Genomic DNA, 22091 nt, shown 5'->3' on the forward strand with positions numbered 1-22091 from the left:
TCAAATGGAAGGGACAGAGAAGGTTATGAAGCCTGGTCTGGCGCCAGCACAAAAGGACTCTGGGTCCCACAAGTGAGCCGTCCATCACTAATACGAAGTAGGGCTTTTGGAGGGGCTGATGTTTCCACAGGAGTTACTAGAGCAGCTGTGGGAGGAGGAGGTTTTGTTTTAGGAAGATAAGCTCTCCCAAGTCCGGGCGATCCAGGGCCCCGGATCATAACCCCCGTCTTCCGGGAAAGGAATATCCTACCAGGCAGGGCTGCCGACGGAGGGGAAATCCAGCGAGAGTGAAAGTCGCACGCGGACAGCCTCGGCCGCCGAGTAGGCGGCTTCCCGCGGTCAGCATCGGAAGCGTCTGCAGCCGCGCGTGCCTCGGCGTCACCGGACTCCGAGCCGCTGCGGGAGCGCAAGCGCCGACGGGGCATTCCCGACCCACGCGGGGCAGGATGGCCCGGGGTGGGGGGGGGGGTGCGGCGAGGGGAGCCGAGGCGCACACTCTCCCGTGGGCGGGAAAAGCCGGAGGGTGGCGCGCGGACACGGGCCTCGGGACCTATTCACAGACCCACCGCAGCTAGTTCCCAAGCCCTTCCTGGCCGCCTGCTCCCTCACCGGGGCGTGTTGGGGTGCGGTTATGGGGGGTATCTGGTTTGGGGGGCCGTGATGGGAGAGGGAAGGAGGCAGGGCTGAGGGCAGACGGCCCGCCCAGCAACGCCTCTCAGCTGCCCCAGCGGTCCCGGCCGCTTCCCGAAGACGCGCCTAAATCCGCGCTCGCTCCCGCGCCCCCAGCCGCTCGGCGGGTCGGCGGATCCCTGGGGCGTCCTTCCTGCCTCGCGCGAGTCTCCCCGCCTCCGCCCCGCCCTGCAGGCTGCGGTCCCTTTAAAGGCGCGCTCGTGTGGGGCCGCCCTTCTCTCGAGGCTGACTCGGGAGCAGCGCCACCGCCGCGAACCGCCGCCGTTGGCCCGGCATGGCCATGGCGTCCCCGGCCATCGGGCAGCGTCCCTACCCGCTGCTCTTGGACCCAGAACCGCCGCGCTACCTGCAGAGTCTGAGCGGCCACGAGCCGCCGCAGCCGCCGCCCCCCGGCCGCTCCTCTCGCCGCTGCGCCCCCGCTCCCCTCTCCACTGCGCGTGGGGCGCACGAGGGGCGCGGCGCCCGGAGGGCTGCCCGGGGGGACCCGGAGCCCCAACCTCGGGCCTCCCGACCCGCTCGCCCTCTCCGGCCTGGTCTGCAGCAGAGGCTGCGGCGGCGGCCTGGGGCGCCCCGGCCCCGCGACGTACGGAGCATCTTCGAGCAGCCGCAGGATCCTCGCGTCCCGGTGGAGCGAGGCGAGGGGCACCGCTTCGCCGAACTGGCGCTGCGGAGCGGCCGGGGCTGGTGTGACCTGTGCGGAAGAGAGGTGCTGCGGCAGGCGCTGCGCTGCGCTAGTGAGTGTGAGGGCATGGCAGGGGAGGGGCGCGCGGGAAGACCGCAGTCCGCGGGCGGGGAACTGCGAGGGGGCTGGGGCAGGAGACAGGGCCATTGACCTTCTCCACTTCGACTAAGGGAGACGCGCCCGGGAGACTCTGCTTCTTAGTCCCCTGCCCGGTATGCTTTAGTGACTGCCTACTGCCCAGGTATGGTGATGCGGTATTTAACAAATAGCTCTGTCCCTGACAGGTACACACTTCACCCCGCCACACACACACACACACACACACACACACACACACACACACACAGGTTGCGGATGATGGCCACGCCGGCAAGGTCATTCCGTTGTGTCTCACGCACCTTCTTGCTTTTGCTGTAAGTTCTTGACAGAGGGTTGTGAGACCGGTATTGAGATGGCCCTTAGACCCATGCTTATTAGGGTTAATGGGGAAATGGCTGGGTTTGTCGCCTGTGGTACAGGCCCATGGTACATGTCCGCCTATGGCACACCTCTCCTTCAGGGAGCATTGCAGGAACAGGCAAGAGACCTGGTTAGGCTTTGGATGGAAATGGACTGTGAGGTTGAAGCGAACCTGAGGTTACCCTGGACCTGTGCCCCCTCTTGCCTTCCACCTCTGGCCCCTCAAACCTTTGGACTCTGCTCTAATGTTTGGCTGTGTCCTGCCACTGCCTCCCCCTCCCCTCCTCCTCCCCCCTCAACTCTTCGGTTACTGCCCCAGTCACCAGGCTCTAAAATTCCCCAACTCCCTGCCCAGTACTTTCCTCCTCGGAGCTCTCAGGCCCCTCCAGCCTTCTTCTGAGCCACACTCTTCTCAAAGCCTGCCTGTGGATCACTGGACACCCAGTGTTGTAGACTTTCTGAGCAAATTTGCAGTCTTCTTGGCAGGGGCGGGGGGCGGGGGCGTATTATTTTTCTCTTCCTACAGTTAGGTGTGTGTATTTCTTTAAGGGATGTCCTCTCCCCACCCCCATATTTGAAGTTGCCGTGTTTGGTGGAAGATGTCTATATCCATGGGTCTGTGCGTTTATAGAGATAGTTTAAATATCTGAAGTACAAAGCACAGAACATGGCACAACCCCTAGCAAGCATCTCTGGAAATGAGTTGTGGTTTGCATCTTTTCAGCAAAGGCCCTTCCCCCATGACAGCAGGCCCCTGTCTCCCATCCCACTGCAGCACTGGCCAGGCAGCAGCTACTTCTGCATCAGGAAAACCCTCTGTCGCCTCTCTCTGCAGTTCCCAGCAGAGGCTGTACCCTGTGCCTCTTACTACAGCTGGCTTTAGGGAAGGAAAGCTCATATTCTAAGCCAGGGTCAAGTGGGAGGGAAGGATCGGAGGGGAAAGTCGGTGTTGCTCCCTCCACCACCAGAACTCACAGTTTAGGTGCTGATACAAAAGGAAAGAGCAAAATTTATAGAGGGGTGTATTGTGGGTGGAGGGCTGCTGTCACTTGGTAAATGTCCCTGGCTTTCCAGGAGAATCAAATGCAACTTGCCCGTGGATGTGTCGGCAACTTTCACCCTCTCAAGGGTCCTAGGGTACCTTACCGTGTCCATCAATTCTATAAACGCAGAGAGAGGCAGTATTCTCACTGTCATGGATTTAGTTTTGCTGGAACCCTGGGAAATCTGCTTTATTGGAATTCTACTTTGTACTAAGACATTTGGGGACTGTATCAACTAGAGGTGTCTGAGCACCAGAGAGGGAGCAGAGCTGGAATCAAGGGACTAATGAGCGGAGTCTCTGTTTGTCATTATTAATATTTAACTGGTTGTGGACCTGTGGCTTGATGGGAACAGTTGAGAAATGTTCTGATGTGCAAATGAGCGCTGGCAGGTGAAGACACAGCTGGCCAAACTCACGGAGCATCTTTCTTACAGTTAAAGATCTAATTCCATGATGGGGTTGGTTTGTTTTATCTTTGTTTTGAAAAGCGAGGTTCAGAAATATGGCTTTACAAAGGTACTACCATGCAGCGATTAAAAGGACAGACTGAAACCAGAAGAACTGAGTTTGAATCTTTACTCTGCCACTTAATCTCTGTGTGATTCTGGGCATCTCTGTGCTCTGCTTCCTTGTTTTAAAAAACAGGGATAATGACATGCCTACTTCATTGTGTTAATATGAGAATTAAATGAATTAATATATGTAAAGCGCTTAGCACAGTGCCCTGCAAAAGGCATTATGAACGTTTAATGCAATATGAATGTTATTATCCCCTCCCATCCAACAGCTGTAACAATATGTCTGGGCTCATGACACCTCTTAAGATCACCTTTCCAAGCAGTGAGTACAGTTTTCAAACCCTGCCTGGCTGAGCTAAGTGGGGAAGCGAGGGCCATGAGCATCCCAAGAAGTGCAAGTATTAATTCCCTCTAGAAAGGCCCTTTCTGCCCCTGCCGCGGTTGTGAAACATCTTCATCCTCACTGAATGCCAGTGGCTTAGGGAGCGTCAAGACACTGGTGCCTTGTCTTTATATCACTTGCCTCCAACAAAGTTCCAGGCACAGAGCAGCCTCAGTAAGTAGCAGTTGATGAAGGTGGTGGCTTGTTTTTACTCTTAAATCTCTCTGCTCTTGGAAGTAAGCAAAAGGGCAGTGGTATGCAAATGACATCTGTCTGGGCAGGAGGCTGGCGATGGGTGTTGGCAAAGTGAGCTTTTAATAAGGGAGACTGTAGGGGTGCCTGGGTGGCGCAGTCGGTTAAGCATCCGACTTCAGCCAGGTCACGATCTCGCGGTCCGGGAGTTCGAGCCCCGCGTCGGGCTCTGGGCTGATGGCTCAGAGCCTGGAGCCTGTTTCCGAGTCTGTGTCTCCCTCTCTCTCTGCCCCTCCCCCGTTCATGCTCTGTCTCTCTCTGTCCCAAAAATAAATAAAAACATTGAAAAAAAAATTTTAATAAGGGAGACTGTAAAAAAAATTTTTAATGTTTATTTTTGAGAGAGAGAGAGAGAGAGAGAGAATGGCAGAGAGAGAGAGGGAGACACAGAATCTGAAGCAGGCTCCAAGCTCTGAGCTGTCAGCATGGAGCCCGATGTGGGGCTCGAACTCATGGACCTCGAGATGTTGACCTGAGCGAAGTCTGACTCTCAACCGACTGTGCCACCCAGGTGCCCCTGAGGGAGACTTTTAGAAAGGTGCGTGCCTGTCTGTTTAGTGAAAGCCCCTCTAACTTAAGTTTACTCCTACTTCCACATCTAGGTCTATAACTGACTCTGGTTAATGCTGGATTTGCCAACAGGGAGACTCAGAGTTAATATTAATTTCCAGGATTAAAGAAATCATGTTTGTTAGATGGAGAAGGAAATCCAGTGGGGATCGGAAGAGAGACAGAGAGAATTTTGTGAATGCATGTGTATGTTTTAGGATGGGGACAGTGGCACTGGTGAGGATCCATTTCCAGCATTCTGGGAGGGCAGTGTCAACAGCAAACAAGCCAGAAACTCACTGGCTGCCCTTTGGCTTTGGTAACAGGTAATGTCCTTTAGAGGTTATGGACCCTGTCTTCTGTAGAAGGCACAGAGAGTTGACCTTTTACCTTTCATCTAGTTTTGTGGATATGGAAGCCATCCTGGACTATGGAAAGTATGGAAAATGGGGAAACCTAAGACCAGCTCAGCACTCAAGGAGGGATGCTTGGGCATGATGCTAGTGGGTGTCCAGAGTCTTCCTTGGAGGCAGCATCATTCAGAGCTATGAATTGTTAAGTGATTGGAATTACAGGGTTGAAAGGGGGGCCCTGGGGTTCATTGTCTTACCCCTCTTCTGTGATAGATGTTTAATTATGATGTGAATAGGAAGCATTTGCCATGAGACCTCAGGGGCAGGGGACCTTCTGGGTTGAGGGAGACTGATATCGCACAGGGCTCCTTGTCCAGCCCTCCCAGCTCTGTCTTGTCACTTCATTAGTGGCTGGGCTCAACCCGCCTCTCTGTAAAGACTAGAACCACCCACATGACAGCCCCTGGATCGTGTGGAATCCTCTCTGGCCATGAGTTCTTTGTAAAAGGGGTGACTGGGACATTGACACTGAGTTTTCCTGTAGCAGACCTAGAAATCTTGGGCACTTGGAAAGTATTTTATTTGTCCAGCACACCCAGCAGCACTGAAGTGTGTGGCTTGAAGTGTTTTCATTGATTTAGGCTCGTGTTTGGCTGTGGAGGTTAGAGAAATGGACGTTGAGTTGTTAAAGAGAGTAGAATCCCCCACCTGTGATTCTTCCCACTGCTGGCTCTAACTGGGCTCTTCTCTTTGGGAAAGGTCCTAGTGGTGTGTGTGTGTGTGTGTGTGTGTGTGTGTGTGTGTGTGTGTGTGTGTTTGGGGGCAGAGAACAGACCTGGAGTGCTTTGAGGGAGGCTTCTGAGGTCCCCAAGCTGTATCCTGTTTCCTCTCCTCCCTGCTTCCTGTCTTCTCAAAAGATGAAATTGAAAGGATTAAATGTGGGCTTAATTGTCCCCCCTCTTCATCAGAGCATGAAAATTTCTGATTATGGAGGGAAGGGGGCTTGAATCCCAGGTACAGTCAAAAATGATTAATGCCACTTGTCTGCCAGCCTAATTAGACTTGGTAATGAACGTGTGTGTTCGCCTGCTGATCCTGCGGAGTTATTAGGTGGAAGTGAATTGACATCTCCCCTCAGTGCTGAGGGTTTGGTCCGGGATCCTCTCTCTTCCTCCCAAGTTTATCGGTCACTCAGCCTGTGCCAAGCCTGGCAGGCATGCCCTGAGTGACGGAGAAAAGACAGCCCCCAGCTCGGCCCCAAGGGCCCTGCCTGGCTGGTGAAGTGACTTCAGCCACAGGGAGCTGGCTTAGGCCCAGCCCGCCCCTGAGCACAGGAAGGATTCTTCACAGGCCAGTCGTGATTTTCCCACGAAGAACCCAAAGGGTTTTCATGCTTGCTTCCATATTCATCCCCAGAATGGCTTCCTGAGGTCAGCACACAGGGATGCTGCCGCCAAGGTCTTGCATAGGCAGGGAGGCGTCGATCGTCTGCCTGGCTAGGGGCGGGACAAGGTTAGAATCTCTCAGGTGGGGTGAACGTGACAGACCTTGAAGGCCTTGGAGGCCATCTCAGGTCATTTCCCTCCTTTGGCCGTGCCCAGCATTTCTGTGTCGGAAGCAGCATCCTCCCCCCCGCCCCCCAAGGCTCTTCCATGGAGCCCTCTCTGGCTCCCCGTACCATTCCTCAGTTTCCCCCTGGAAAGAGCAGGTAGCCACTCTTGCTCAGTCCAGGATACTATTAAGGCTGGTGAGGAAGCTGTAAATACACCTCTGGCCTTATTAGAGGCTCTTCCTGTTCGCATTCCTCAGATGACAAGGTGAATAATCTTGGGCAGGTGAGTATTTGTGGGTGCGCAGAGCACGCAGATGGAATGTCTCCCCACCCCCCACCCCCAGACCGAGCTTCAGTCAGCAGCCAGCCTTGCCTCTCACTTGGAGACCTGCTGTGCCGGTGGCCAAGTGCTGTCCATCCCCCAGGCCACCCACCGCCCCGGCACGGTTCCGGCTCCCTGCTGTCTGGGTCGGGAAGTGCCAGAGGCGCTGGCGCTGGGAAGGCCAGCCCTGACCCGGTAGATGGCTGGGCATGTAGTCACTTGTGGTTTTTTTTCCGAGGGATTTGGCAAGCTTCTGTCCACATGTTCAGGGCAGGATCTCCGGGTTGGGAGGGGAGCTGAGCCAGCTTTTAGACTTTGGGGAAAGAGCAAGGAGGCCAAGGGGATGATGTCAGACAGGGCAGCAGGCTCTCTTCCTTGGGGACACTGGTTTAAGTGGAATAACAGTGATCATGGGGAGCCCCGCCCCAAGGTCAAGACTATCTTGACTCAGACCAGGGGAGGTGATGCTTGGATGTTCTCTGAAGCACTGCACACACCATGCTGAGGAGACAGGGGCAGAGCTCGCTGCACCCCAGGAGCTCTGCATGGTGGCCAAAGTGGCCAACAAGTTCATGTGGGGCATGTTCTAGCCTGCCTGTGGTTCCTGGCATAGAGAAAGTTCTTGAGAGATGCACCTGTAGAAAAAGCAGTGATGCTGGGTTCTCATTTTGCCCTTTTGGGAGGGGAAGGAAGAGGACCAGCAGGGGTCCCTCCTGGCAAGGTAGCCATGCGTGCAGCCTCCCAGGGGACAGTGTCCTGTCCTGATTGAGGGGTCTGGCAACCCCTGGTTTCTGTAGCACATCCCTGATTTTCTTCAGGATTTTCCTACCCTCACCTACTGCTCTGGCCCCATTAAGGGCATCAGGGAGAAAAGTTCCAGCTCACATTGTACTGAGGGTTTGTAAGAAGGGTGGTGTTGGAAAGTCTGGTCTGTTCATTCCTATGTGTCACTGGGAGGCAGGGAGCAGGGTACGTCACTCACCTGTGACCACAGAGGGGCTGGGTCGTGTTTACTCTGCAGTGGAGGGCCTGCACCCCACCTTCTGCTCCCCCTCCTTGTTTCTTGAACAAACATTTTCAGGGCAGGGCAGATCTTACCCAGATATCTGCAGTGGCTATTGGCTAATGCTGCTAGAAAAATGGAAACTTGGCTTACATGGACCTTTAAGAAATCACACCACCGGGCTGGTCCAGTTGGTTGAACATCCAACTTGGGCTCAGGTCATGATCTCACAGTTTGTGAGTTGGAGCCCCGCATTGAGTTCTCTGCTGTCAGCACAGAGCCTGCTTCGGAGCCTCTGTCCCTTCTCTCTGCCCCTCCCCCACTCATGCTCTTTCTCTCTCTCAAAAATAAATGAGCCATTAAAAGAAAAACACTTAAAAAAGAAAAAAGAAATCGCATCTAAAAGTCAGCCCTAAAAGAAGGATGATATTCTTTGCCTGTTTTTTTTTTAATCCTTTTGTGTTTTTTTTTTCCTTTTATTGATTTTTTTTTTTTTAATCTTGTTATGTTTTGTTTTTACTGGATGCTGGCTCTGGGAAAGAATTATCATTGTGTTTGCTGTAGATGCAAATTGGTGTCCTATGAGCCTGGTGGGATGGGAATATTTACGTGGAATGAGAAGAGTTGAGAGTAACAAGAAGTGTGGGGCAGAGAGAACTTTTATCTCAGAGATGACCTGGCCGAACCTGAAGCCTGTTCTTGTGCCTGGGCTTGTGAGGTGGGCAGGGCTGGTGGGACCACGGCCCCCTCACAGGTGAGAAGGCACAGCCTTCAGGGAGGCAGATGACCTCCGCAAGAGTCAGTAGTGGCAAAATCAGCACCAGAACCCAGCACAGCATTTTGCCTTATGTGCTAATGTCCCTGAACATGCGAGTTAGTTGAGCTTCCTCATTCGTCTGCCTCCCTTCTGTCAGTGATGCTGAAATGTCCATAAAAAGAAGTGCAGAGGAAAAAAAAGGGGGTGAGCCGAGGGTGGGTAAGCCACGTGACAGCTGCACAGTCGGCCAGCACCTGGATAACTGAGAGTTGGCTGCACTTAGGCCTCTTTCCAGAGTTTGGTTTCTAAGTAGATCTTCAGCATGTGTAAATCATGGGATCTTTAAACAAAAGGTGAAGTTTTTCTAAGTCCCAAGATAAAAGAAACAAGGGTCTCTCTCTGGCCCTGCCCCACCCCATTGGTGTTTGGAGTATATAGGGGGGTTGGCATGAAAAAGCAGGTAGGAGTTCTCTTCCTGTTCCATGCCTCCTCCTTGCCATGACCCAGGGTCACAGTTCATGACACAGGGCTAACCAGGAACCACAGCGAAGTTAGGCTGAGCCTCAGAAGGGACAGCTAGGATGAAGAAAGTTTGCATAGGGGCTGTGATATGGACCGAGGTTTGCCTCACAGACCTCTGATTCCATCCCGGGCAGCAATGTGGCCACATGAGGACGAGCAGATTTGGGGAACACCCACCTCCTCACTCTCACCCCATCTCTGACTCTCTGTCCAGATCAGTCTTACATTTGGGTATCATTGCTTATTTTCCTTGCTGACTTGGAGGAAGCTGTTTTTTCCATTCAAATTGAATGGAAGCTGGAGGTTTTGTGGTTTCTGTTGAAACAATTATGTCCTTTCTGCGACTGAGGAAAGGATTTAAAAGAAAACAAAAACCCTCAGAGATGCCTTACTATTCAATGGAACAACAGATTCCAGCTGCAACTTGAGTTTTGAGAGAAAGGATTGAACACACGGTATGTAAATGTCTATTCTGGTGATGTGTATTTTCAAAAGCAATCTGGGGTTACCTCTCTATGAATAGGGCATTTCAAGGTGAGAATATATCGTAGCCCCGGCACTTGAAATAGGGAAGCCTGTCTCTTCAAACTGCGTTGGGCCTGGGCTGGACTCTCTCCTCAGCAGGCAGGTCATCTGGTTGGTGCTTAGATGTTGGGGGGCTATGAGAAGTCATCATACATCCCCCCACCCCTAGATAGTTCTCGTCCTAAAATACCCCTACATTTTTCTTCCTACCCAGTTTTCGAAGGGCCAGGAGTGAAGACTCTAAAGCCTCCCAAGGCCCCTTCTTCAGTGTCTGCCAGTCCTCTCCTGCGGAGAGAGAACTCGCCAGTGGCTTAACCTGTCAAAGAACAGCTCTGCAATGAGGAGAAAGGAGAAGTGAGAGCAGTATATCCTTGCACCCAAGGGGGGCATTCAGGAGGGGTTTTCCCCCTTACCTGTGACTCATACTAGGAGTTCTCTAGCACACATGTTTCCTTCCCTGAGAGCTGGAATGGGAACGCCTCCCCTCCCCCCAGCCTGGGCTCACCCGGCCGGAAGTTCCGGACCCCCTTGCTTGGTGGCCCCAAGTGTTGTTTTAGGATCTGGACTCACTTGCCATCCTCTTCTGTGCAGAAGTTGCTGGATAAACTGAGGGGTGGGGGCACAAAAAAAGGCCAGTGGCAGCCCCATCTCCCTGAGGAAGAATGAGGGAGAAAGAACCAATGTCTGGGCCTGAGAAAGGGTGCCATTTTAGGGCATTTCTGTCTTAAATGAATCACTTATAAACAATGTGCTTTTATTGTCAAGCTTACAAACAAGTTTTTATTGTTACTGCACCAAGTACTGAGGTCCTCAATAGTGAGGGGTGATCTAACATGAGGACCTTCTAGCCAGATTTCCTAGGAGGAAGGCAGATGATGGACGGCCTGTTTGAAAGATTTGTTCTACCAACATTTTCTTCTCTAAGTGGGCCCGAGGACATGGCCTTGGGCTAGGATACCGCTCAGCATTCTTTGTGACCTGGGGGCAAACTACAGCACAGAGGAGGGGATCCAGGTTCGTGGTTGCATGAGGAATAACAGAGCTCACGCCTGAACCCATGGACGTTGACTTCCCGGACCGAATACCACATGACCAGAGCACAGAGGTGTGAATGCATCTTCATTTCTGAGCACTCCTGAGTCCTTTGCAGTGCAGGACATGTGTCCCTCCTTCATCTGAAACTGGCCCCCGCTGGTGGTTGGCAGATGAGTTCTGGAATCTCTGGGCAGCCCGGGAGCAGGCACCCCTCCCCAGCGGCTTTCCCGGAAGGCTGTGCTGCCTGTCTTGGCCTTGGTGACAGGGCCTCTGGAAACTTCCCCACTGGGACTTGGTTGCTTCTGGGAGTCAGTGTTGAGGCAATGATGCCCTGTGGGTACTGTTTCAGGGCAAGAGAACATTCCCGTCCTATTTATGATAGGCTCTATTCTTTTCTTCCTTTCTCTTTCTTCCTTCTTTTGCTCAGAGAGCAACAGACCTCTCTGAGACCTCTCTCTGCTCAGGTATCTGGGCTCAGATAAATGGTCTGACCCTCTGCCTTTTCATGGGCCCAGTCGGCTGAAAGCCTTCGCTCTTCCCCTACCCTGGGCTTAGCATGGGAGGATGTGAATTAGCCCCGTTGTCCCTCAGGAGCCTATATAGCTGGTAAAGCATTATTAATCTGCCATCCCCAAAGAAATCCATTAATGAGCTCCTGGGCCAGGCACATGGTGTGAGATAACTGGTCACTTCTGCTGTCTGTTGAAACTTTGGAGACGTTGATTTTCAGGCTCTCAGGCACTCCTGAGGGGTGAAGCTCGAGACAGGCTCTTTCCTGCAGCCTGTTTGGTGGGGGCATTTTTATCTTATCAAGCTAAAAGCCCCAGGAATAGAAAGTTTTCCATTGGGGGAGGTGGAGGGAAAGGACCTTAGCTAGGAAGGAGAAGGCATTGGGCAGGCTGTGCTGGTGCAGGGGCCCGCGTCCCAGGTGCCTGTGACTTCCTCTGGGAAAAGCAGCTGTCTGGGCTGATTGGAGCAAACCCCCGTCACAGGAGGGCCCCGGGATCCTCCCAGAGCTAGTGACTCTCCACTCATCGCTCCATCCCTGCCGGCTGGCCTGGAAAAAAGGCATCGATCTCCTGCAGCGGGATGACCGAGGGCGGGGGTGAGGAGGCGGCCACTGCCTGCTTCGGCGCAGTTATGGCGAGGCTCCAGCGCCTCTTCTGCAGGCTCCCCAAGAGCCGCTCGGGATCCAAGAGGCTCCAGGCCCTGCAGAAGTTCTGCCACGAGGCCCGGCTGGCTCGCGGTAGGTCCAAGGTGCTCCAGCTAGGGGCCCTCGGGGGGGGGGGGGGGGGGGGGGTTCTTAGGTTCCAAGGCCTCAGCCTAGGGGCCTTTTCCATGAGGAAGGAAGGCCAGGAGACCTCTTGCAGCCTAGAATTTGCTGCTGAGCTCAGCACCACTCCTTGGCCCTCCTGATGCCCCAGGGGCCAAAGCTCAGGTACTGCCACCCTGCCAGCTTTAGGTGGAATGGCAGGTCTGACAGTACACGGGCAGCCCGTTTCATAGGCCCAGGTTGGCTGTGGGTTCTAACAGCTTTTCCTCGGCTGAAAATTAAGGCCAAGAAGTCATCTTAATCTGGGCCCCTGAGCTGTTGGAAGATGGGCACTTGGATGACACTGTTTTAGGCCTGAGGGGCCTGAAACCTTGCCACACTGCAGAGTCAGCCTCCCAAGGACCCAGGGGCGGTGACGTTTCCTAGGCAGGGGTTTCTCATCTGCAGGGTTAGGGGAGGTGTCTGTGGGGTCCCAACATGCAAGCTTTATGGGGCTAGGGACTACTGGCCAGGACACAGGGGACAGGAGCCCAGCCTCAGGCGATGACTGGGCTCCAGTTTCTTTCCCTGAGCACTAGTTAGTGGGGGAACAGTCCTTGCCTAGGGAAGGATAAGGGCATAATATGGAAGATAAGAAGGAGAGACAGTAACAAATTTTCATGGAAACTTAGGTTGTCCTAATTTCTCTCTCTCTTTTTCTCTTTCTTTCTTTCTTTCTTTCTTTCTTTCTTTCTTTCTTTCTTTCTTTCTTTCTTTCTTTCTTTTTCTTTCTTTAAATGTTTGCTTACTTTTGAAAGAGCACAAATGGGAGAGGGGCAGAGAACCCAAAGCAGGCTCTGTGCTTACAGCAGTGAGCCCAATATGGGGCTTGAACTCACGAACCTCGAGATCATGACCTGAGCTGAAGTCGGACACCCAACTGACTGAGACACCCAGGTGCCCTGTCTACTTCCTTTTTTTCAAAGAAAGAGTGATGAGGCCAACCAAAGTTGGGGGCCTGGGCACCTGCCTTCAGCTTATGGTTTTTTTGCTGTGTCATGCAATCTCAGTATCCTACAGCACCCTTCTACCAAAGAGTCAAAACAAACTCCCTTATGTTTGTTTGTTTATTTTTAACATGTCGTATTCCCTCCAGATCCCTGTGCAGTGGGAGTGCAAAGGGGATTATGTTATTTCACAGATGTGATGGCTCAGGGAAGTGAGGCCCCTTGTTAGGGACCAGGAATACACAGGCCTGGGACCCCTTGCCCGAGATTCTACTCATCTTCTGACCATTTGCTGCTTCCCTTTGATGGCTGGATCTTTGGAGCACAAAGCTTTCCTTGGGGCTCCCTGCCCCATTTGTCTCCCCACTGTTCTCATACACATTCAGGAATTGGAGGGACATCCAGTGGGTCATGGTGCTGAGTTTTAGAGATGGAACTAAACTGAACAGCCATCTCTGGGCTGAGATTTCGGAAGCTAAGTTTAAAAGACAACGCTGTCTTGACTCTGGAGAATTTGATTTTTTCCTGATTGATGTTTTACCTCTGGAGAAGTGGGAATTTTAATTCAACTTGACCTAATCCCCATTTGGAGACAAATACTCTTAGCCAGCCTGCATAATTTATCCTCATCAGTGGCTCATGCATACTGCGGCCCTCCACGAGAAGACAGCTGGATGCTGAGTTCCTCAATTTGAACCCTCACTTGCGTCTTCCTGTTCATCCTCCCTCCCGCAAGAATTATTCCACAGATCATTCCCTTGCTCCTTTGCTATTCAGCCCAAGGAGTTATATAGATTTAAGAAAATCAATCAGGCTTGGAGTGGCAGCATTAAGGTCAGAGAAATTGCCGCACTGTGGCTACAATGTGCTCGTTGAACTTGTGTTAGCATTTAGACTTAATGGATGGGAAGAGGGGAGACCAGGCGCTCAGCGATGATGGGAGCGGTAGACGGTGGGCCACAGATTTCTAGAAGAGCTGACTTGCAGGAATCCGTGAGCAGCCTGCAGTGTGGCCTTTAAGAAAACCAGCGTGGAGCCAAGCTGAATTGAGTCTGGACCTTGGATTCCTGGCAGGGGGGCCTTCCTCGTACAGATGAACCTCTCTGAGCCTTGTTTTTTCCCAGTGTAAGCTGGGCAAAGAATTCTGACCTCAAGTTGGTGTCACAAGGGTTAACCATGACATTGGATGTAAACCAGTTGACATGATGCAGGTCCCTTGTTGGCAGCTGCTCCCAGAAAGACTCTCAGTAACTGTTCCCAGTGGGTCCTCTGTGTGAGCCCCCCGCTGGGCTGCTCTGCCATCACACCTGGGTCGGGTGTGCTAGCTGCCTGCACCTCAGTGAAAGAGATGGGGTTTGGAGGTTGCCTGGGCAGAAGTGGAGGAGAGGCACGAAACTCAAACACTCTCTCTGGAAAAATTCCTATCATTGAGTTTACCGCACCACTTAATTAACAGGCAAGGCTAGATTAGCCCACCGGGCCTCATTAGAGCTAAGCAAGCACGTTGCCAAGGAATAAGTCATCTATCATTTTAAAAGGCTTCTCCAGGGTCAGCGGAAACGGCCTGGGTCTTTCCAGGAATCTCTGGTGGTCCTGGCTACAGGGACACGGCTGTAAAGAAGCCTTTGTGTGTCTCCTGCAGAGAGCGCCTCAGACGCAATCTATTTACTTTTCTCCTCACTGCCAAAAGTCTCCTTTCACCCGGTGGGTCGGTACTTTGCATGCAAGTGGCATCAAAGCAGGTGTGGAAAGACCAGTTGGGTGCAGCAGCCTGGTTGTCCCATAAAGGACTGAGCCTGTTTGCTCCTGGGCTTCTGTGACCTCCTGGCTCTCTGATCGGGCATACCTCCGAGTATACACCTGCCTGCACATTCATATCTGCACATCTGTCTAAGCTTCCTCTGCTGCCCTGTAGTCGCAGACACCCAGGCACAACCTCTTGCAGACTTATTTAGTTGTTCTTGTCCTTGGGGTCTGTGGGACACTCAGAAATCCACTCGAGGGGCGCCTGGGTGGCTCGGTCAGTTGAGCGTCCGACTTTGGCTCAGGTCATGATCTTGCAGTTCATGTGTTCGGGCCCCTCGTCAGACTCTGTGCCAACAGCTCGGAGCCTGGAGCCTGCTTTGATTCTGTGTCTCCCTCTCTGTCTATCCCACCCCCGCTCACGCTTTCTCTCTCTCTCTCTCTCAAAAATAAGTAAACATTAAGAAAAAATTTAAAAATATATGTATACTCGAGGCTAGCAAGAGGTTAGACTGCCCTTTGCCCCTTCTCAGAGATGGTATCTGCTTTAAAAATAATCAAATAGAAGCAAAACAAGAAACAAAAAACCCTCAAGCTCCTCGTTCCATATCCGCCCCTCACTACTAGAGACCTCGTCCTTTATCAGCTACCCAGACACCTTCTGTGTCTTCACAGGGGCCCCCAGGGGTGGGTGGAGAGGAACCTGAGCCCCCGGGGGTGGGGAGGACCCCACCTGCTTTGTCTCTCTTACACCCAGAGCAAAGTGACACATGCCTAGAGGAGGCAGAGGCCCCTCCTGAGCAGGCCTGAAGCTGAGAGGGCATCTGGCTGCTCCACACTGGCTTTGGATACTGTGGGCTTGTTACTATTTGTAAAACTCCCTTAAGCCCAACTGCCTACAATGTTTAAAATTTTTTTTCTTAAGGTGCTCTGGCAATAGGATTTATTTTTTTCCATGGTGGTAATCAAAATAGGACATACCTGTATATATGTGTGTGCGTGTGTATATATGTATCATCTGCTTGTTCCTATTATGGAATATTATGTTCCTATTATGGGTATAACATGCTATCCTTTAGAACAGTGGTTCACTTTAGAAGGCCCTCAAAAAATGCATGTGGGATGAATGCATGCATGTGCACATGAAAAACTAATAACTAGATTTATGTGGAAAGACAGGGCCTAACTGTATAAAAAGGTTTAATACTCTGTGTCTCTCTGAGCTCATGTGTCCTGATGGGTGCACATACTCTAATCGCCCCTGTTGAAAAATTGTACCGTATCTTTACACTTCTATCTGTGTGGCCATACCCTAAATACAACTTGAACTTTTTTGGATATGGTGTCACAGGATCCAGATGACAAATCTACAGACACTTGCACACGAAGAATGAGATCTATTGGGCTTTCCCACCCTGGGATCCCACCTGATATCATTTACTTTGACTTTCCCCAGAATGTATTGCTTCTTACTATTATTGACCAAAGCGGGGAGGAGTCTTGGAGATGCTCTGTGATATCCCACTGAGGGCCTGCAGACTCGCCCACTTCTATTTTTTCTTCATCCACATCTCATCCCCACCACCACTGTCATCAAGAAACTGCTGCATGGGGCCACAGTGCTGCAATGCCACTCATAACATAGGGGTGTATCTCTTTAAGGTACTTGAAGCATTATTGGGAAACATAGTGCATATAGAAATATACTACAAAAATGTTTTCAATCATCCAGTGGATTAATTAATGGGGCACCTGGGTGGCTCAGTTGGTTAAGCGACCAACTCTTGGTTTTGGCTCCAGTCATGATCTCACAGTTCATGGGTTTGAGCCCCACATTGGGCTCTGTGCTGACAGCATGGAGCCTGCTTGACATTCTCTGTCTCCCTCTCCCTCTACCCCTCCCCTGCTCGTGCTCACGCACACTCTCTTTCCCTCTCTTAAAATAAACAAACATTAAAAAAAGATTCATTAAAATACAAACTATTAAAAAATAGTTTCACTGTTGCAAAAAGACTGAATCAACTTAAAAGTAGAATTAACTGTAGACAACTGTGAGAATTATGGCTACGGTAGAGTGTCAATGTTATAAACATAGGAAATGTAGGTAATATAGTGAAAGCCAGGAGGTGGGGACAGAAGAGAACAGAGGGAGCAGTCTGGCATATAGTTCTAGCAGAGGGTCAGTTAGTACCAGCTAAGGCTGAAGCATGCATTGTTAAAAGTGGCTCAACCCTATTAAGGTTGTGTATAATTTTAAACATATATACACATATGCACAGGACAGGAAGCATACAAATATACTTCAGGGTGCAGCACCCACAGACTGAAGTGGCACGAAACAGACCACATAGGAAAGGTACACTGGGGTTAGGCCCACGTCTGCGGCCTCACTGGGCACAGGGAGGGAGGGCACCGTCTGACGCTTCCCTTGCTTCCTGCGTCATCTGTCTGAACTTGTGAACTGACCGACCCTCCCTTGTTCCATCCGCCCCTCCCCGAATACCCCCAGCCCACACCCCCGGCCTGGAAGGACACAGTACCTTCTTTTTGTTGGTGCTTTTGGCCTCGGGATGTGAAGTTGGAGACAGATGAGTAATGGGCCTGCCCGAGAGGCATGCCCACCCACACCCTCCCACATGGGGCAGGATTGTGCCTCTGCAGGCCAGCGCGGCACCCAGTGTCAGCCAGGCTCTCGGGGGACGAGTCAGGGGAGAAGCTAGGCTCGGGGCATGAACAGCTGATACATGAGGCCCAAGGACCAAGGTCCCAGAAAGACTCTTAGAATCCCCTTTGGCGCCTGAGCAACTGGGCAGGACCTTTTGCCTTTCCCTTCAGTACAAAAGTGTCGCTCAAAAGTGCACATCAACCCCACCCAGCCCTGCCACGCATCTAACCCATCTGGTCACTTTGGGGGAGGGTGGAGACCAAGATCTTGGGGTGGCCTCCCGCCCTCAGCTCAACTGCATCCCAACCTTACCTCCTGAGCACTTTCCCTCCTCAGCATGCCTGACCTGGGGGAGCCTGCTGCCATATAGCCTGCCCACCCCAGCCCTCTATTTCACATGGGAACTGAACATCTGCTCCAGGCTTGAGCGTGTCCAGGCACACCCCTCTTGGCTCTTGCCACAGCGACATCTGCCTCAGTGCGCCCAGCTGCCCACCTCACTTGTCCGTGGGAGTGACCCATAATCTCTGACCTGAGACATGGGCCTGGCTTCCAGGTCGCTCCTCTCCACTACATCGACCCTTCCTGCTAGCTTCCTGGCTTGCTTTCCGGCACATTCTATGGGCTGTGTGTGTGTGTGTGTGTGTGTGTGTGTGTGTGTATTGGATTGGGGTTGTACAGTGGAGGGGGGGCAGTTGTGTGTCTCCAGGCCATCCAGGCTGGGGGTGGGGAGGGAGTGCTGAACACCCTCAGGGGTGGCCTGTCCTCTGAAACAAGGGACTGGAAGTATATGGTCTCAACAAGCCAGGGGTTCGAGGGACTTCCTGGAAACATACAGATGCAGATGTCCTAAGCTGGCAGCCTGACCCTCGGAGTGGGGAGTTTCCATTCCTTTGCTCCACCCTCGCTAGGAGTGTAGCCAGGAGTATGAAAAAATGTATAGATTGTGTTGATCTTGGCAATTGCCACGACCTCCAGACTTGACAAATCACAGTCTCTCTACCTTCCTGCCCTCCAATACACCCCTCTCCCCACCGCCATCATGTCCCTGCCCTGCTCCTCTGGGCCCATCAAAGGAAGGGCAGGAGGGAGGCTGGAGCAGGTAGGAGGAACTTCTTGGAAAGTTGCCTGACTCTTACCACTGTAATACCTTGGAAGAAGACCCCAAAACAGAGAGGTTTTTTTGGCTGGCATCACATGCTGAAGCAGGGTACCCAGACTCTGGAATCCCATAGTGTTGAAAATGACAGCTATCATTTACTGAGCACCTACTATGGTACCAGGCAATACTGGATGCTTTACATACGTTCTCTTTAATGTTGGCAACAAATCTGCTGGCAAGGGAGATACTGCTAGCTCCATTTTGCAGATGAGGAAGTTGAGGCTAAATAAATCCCATATTTTACTGAGGTTAAGCAAATTGTCCAGGCACATCATAGTCAATTGGAAGCAGAGCTTGGGTTCGGACCCTGATCTGAGTAACTCTGGAGGCCAGACTCCGTTCATTCCCTAGCTCCTGATTAAGTGCTCCGTCCCCTGCACCTGTTCACAAAGACCTCTGTCATACATGGCAAGCAGTGTCCTTAAGGCACCTGTGCTCTAAGGATTTCTGATTTACTGCTGCTGAGTGGATGCACTTTGGTGCCTCTGTGAGGCAGCTGGTGCTGGGAGCCTGGTGTCCATTGTGCTTGCTTTCCTGCCATCGTCGTCTGTCCGTGTGATGAGGTGGTTGGCTCCGCTGTGGTGTCATGGAGAGCAGAGGTACCGAGGCTGGGCCTCTTTGAGTGGGGGAGGCCGAGAGCCCACTGCTCGTGGAGCTTAACCGTGGCTGATGAACGAGCCTCTCTGGTGACGCTGCCCGGGGATCTCAGCACAAGAACTGCTGTTGCCCAAATAGTCGAGTCTCCCAGCTGTGGCATCCCGGAGATAAAGGGGCCGTGTTTGAAGAGCCGGTCCAGGGCAGGCAGACAGGATGGGTGGGGTTCAGAGCTCCCAGGCTGAGTGGCTGGGGCTGGAACTGTGAACTGGTACTTCCCAGGACGAGGTGGAGACCTCAGGGAGGGGTGCTGTGGCCATTACCTGCTGGGGCAGAGGGAAAAAGCACTCCTGCTCAAATCCCTTTGACTGACACTGTTTTATGGGTTTGGAGCACACTACTGGGAGTGGCTCCCAGTGCAAGAATGGGGGACGCTTGAAGGGTCCTGAGAATGTCTGAGAAGGGACCCCCGCCACTGAGGACTGTCCCCACGGACTTGCTCTGGAGGGCCAGGACAACCCTTACTTCTGTTTTTTAAAAACTTATGTTAACACTGTGTTTTTCCAATGCACTTTTGTTTGTTTTGTTTTTTCAGATTTCTCTGTAGTGCCTCAGAACAAAATTATTTTAAAACTAAAAGCTACTTGTGTGCTTGCTTTGAAATGACTAGCTGGGGGAAGGTTGGTGAAACTGTAGATCATCCGCCAGGAGCTGAGTGGGGTAAGGAGTCTGCCTGGCAAGGCGGTGCCGGGGGTGGGGGTGGGATGTTGGCTGAGGTCCCCCCACCCCCATGCAGTGCTCTGCACCAAGAACCCCATTGAATCCTCATGGACGCCCTAGGAGCTCATTCCCGTTTTATGCTTGACGAGATCAATGCTCAGAGAAGTGCAGTAACTTATCTAAGGTCATGGAGCTGGCTGAGTGTGACTGAAGACCAGGCCTACCTCAAAGTCCATTCTCTGGCCATCACACCGCAGTACAGGCCAGGTCCCTGAAGGCGGAAAGGGGGAGGGAGAAAAGTTTGTTCGGAGGCTGACCTTCTCCAAGAAGGCCTGGGGTACCCAGAGAATGGGTGTGGGGCTCCTAGATTCACAGGCTGTCATGCTTTCCCCTTGGGCCTCAGAAGTGGCTGTGGTCATTCAGGGCAAGAAGCTGGTCTTCGCTGACCTGGGAGTGACCCCGAGGGAGGCCTGTGGGCCCACTGCAAACCAGGCTCTGTACCCTGGGTGCCAGCCTCCGCCCTCACCCCAGGCCTTAGCCTCAGGGGCAGTTAAGTAGAGAGCTCCACATTATCTCAGCGTCTTACGTGCAACTCTGGGGTGAGAGGGCAAAGAGTTCCTTATCAGCCTTGCAGCCTTCCGAACTCAAATAAATTTCAGTTTTAAGCCACTAGTTCAAGGTACTTTATTACAACAACTGGGAAACTAACGCAGTCTGGGTGCTGAGGTGGGTCCTAGGAACCTTCTCTCCGTCCTGGCTCAGGGGTCCCTCCTTGGAGAAGGACCCCTCTTATGATTTGTCTCCATCATTTCTCCTTACAGTCACGTCCTCTGTTTCCAGAAGCGCCTCTTCCAGGACCTGGAGGCACATTTATTTTCCTCAAACTATCCCCAAGAATGCGGCCAGGGGTTATAGCTGGAAGGGAAGGATGGAGACCGGAAGGGATGATAATTCTCTTTTATAGATGACAGTACTAAGGTCAAGAAATACCAGTTCTTGGGGCGCCTATGTGGCTCAGTCAGTTAAGCGTCCGCCTCCTGATTTTGGCTCAGGTCATGATCTCACGGCCATGAGATTAAGCCCCGCACGGGGCTCTGCACAGAGCGTAGAGCCTGCTTAAGCTTCTCTCTCTCTCTCCGTCTGTCCTTCTCCCCTGCTCGCTCTCTCGCTCGCTCTCTCTCTCTCTCTCTCTCTCTCCCTCCCTCTCTCCCTCTCTCTGCCCTTGCCCCGCTCTTGCATGCTCTATCTCAAAAAAATAAAAATAAAATAAAGATGCAAGAAATGCTGTTCTCTCTAAGATACTTCTGTTAGAACCGAGGAATGTCGCTCCCTAATCTTTGCTGCCTCTTGTCGGGAGATTCTTGTCCTATCCTCTTTTTGATGTCAGAGCTCCCTGCCTCCTCTTGGCCCTTGTGATGTGGAAATATGAGTCGTCTGGAATCTGATCCATTCTTCAAGGTCCCCAGAGCCTCCCTCACCAAGAAACCTTCCCAACTGCTGTGGCTGGCAGGGGTCTCTGTCCTCTGAACAGGTTTCCTGGATCTGTGCTGTCTTCCTCATTAGTTATCTCTTCACACATGGGTCCTGTCTGCCCAGGTAGCCTGACTCCCCCAGAAGTCTTGTCTTATTCATCGTTATCCTCGGGTGTGGGGAGGTCTGTGCTCAAGACATTAGAGTTGTTACCACAGATGGTGGTTCTGGCTGTTCAGGGAAGCTTGGGCCATTCCTGGGGGCCTCTGTGTCCCTGTGTTACCCAAGGTCTCTCTCCTTTTCCGTGTCCAGATTGAGCGCCAGTTGAAGGCTGTGGAGGGCAATGAATACCAAGGAGATGGCTTAGCAGTACTCGCGATGAGCTGTCTTGAGGGAAAGATGGCTCGTGGGGGTTAACCACTGGGTCCCAGTGGAACATGCCTCTGCCTTTGGAATCCCATGGATCTTCCCACTCGGAGCACATCAGGCCCGCAGGCTGCTGGCTGTGGCTTGTGGGGCTTGCTTCCGCGTTTGGAGAAGGGCGTGGGGGCTCTGACTTCATCTCTGCTGGCCGAAAAGACCTGCGCTTAGCATTTCCAGGGGGCCTGGAAGTATCAAGATGTGTTTCAGTGGTTTTGCTACAGTCTGTGATTACACGGTCTGATGGAACAAAGTCATCGGTGCTCAAATGTGCTTTTTATACAATCCCCAAATATTCTCCCTGGAGTCTTCTGTCCCCTAGCTGTATCCAGCTCAGCGTCAGGACTGTAAAAGAAAATCCTTCTGAGGTTTGGTGCTGTTTTCAGGGTGTGTGTGTGTGTGTGTGTGTGTG

General features: G+C 52.3%; 1 protein-coding gene across 2 annotated transcripts in view; it reads left to right on the forward strand.

Moving 5' to 3' along the window:
* Positions 1-892: 892 nt before the first annotated feature.
* Positions 893-22091, forward strand: part of RASSF5 (Ras association domain family member 5) — a 72023-nt gene continuing 50824 nt past the window's right edge. The window contains exon 1 of one of the 2 annotated variants that reach the window (XM_040462058.1): positions 893-1424. In XM_040462058.1, coding sequence (XP_040317992.1) covers positions 965-1424 — 460 coding nt within the window. In that variant the 5' untranslated portion in view covers positions 893-964. The remainder of the gene's footprint in view (positions 1425-22091) is intronic. The other variant, XM_040462057.1, reaches the window with a different exon arrangement.

This window comes from Herpailurus yagouaroundi, unplaced genomic scaffold (genome assembly GCF_014898765.1).
Source record: "Herpailurus yagouaroundi ecotype Mexico unplaced genomic scaffold, PumYag 308, whole genome shotgun sequence".
NCBI lineage: Eukaryota > Metazoa > Chordata > Mammalia > Carnivora > Felidae > Herpailurus > Herpailurus yagouaroundi.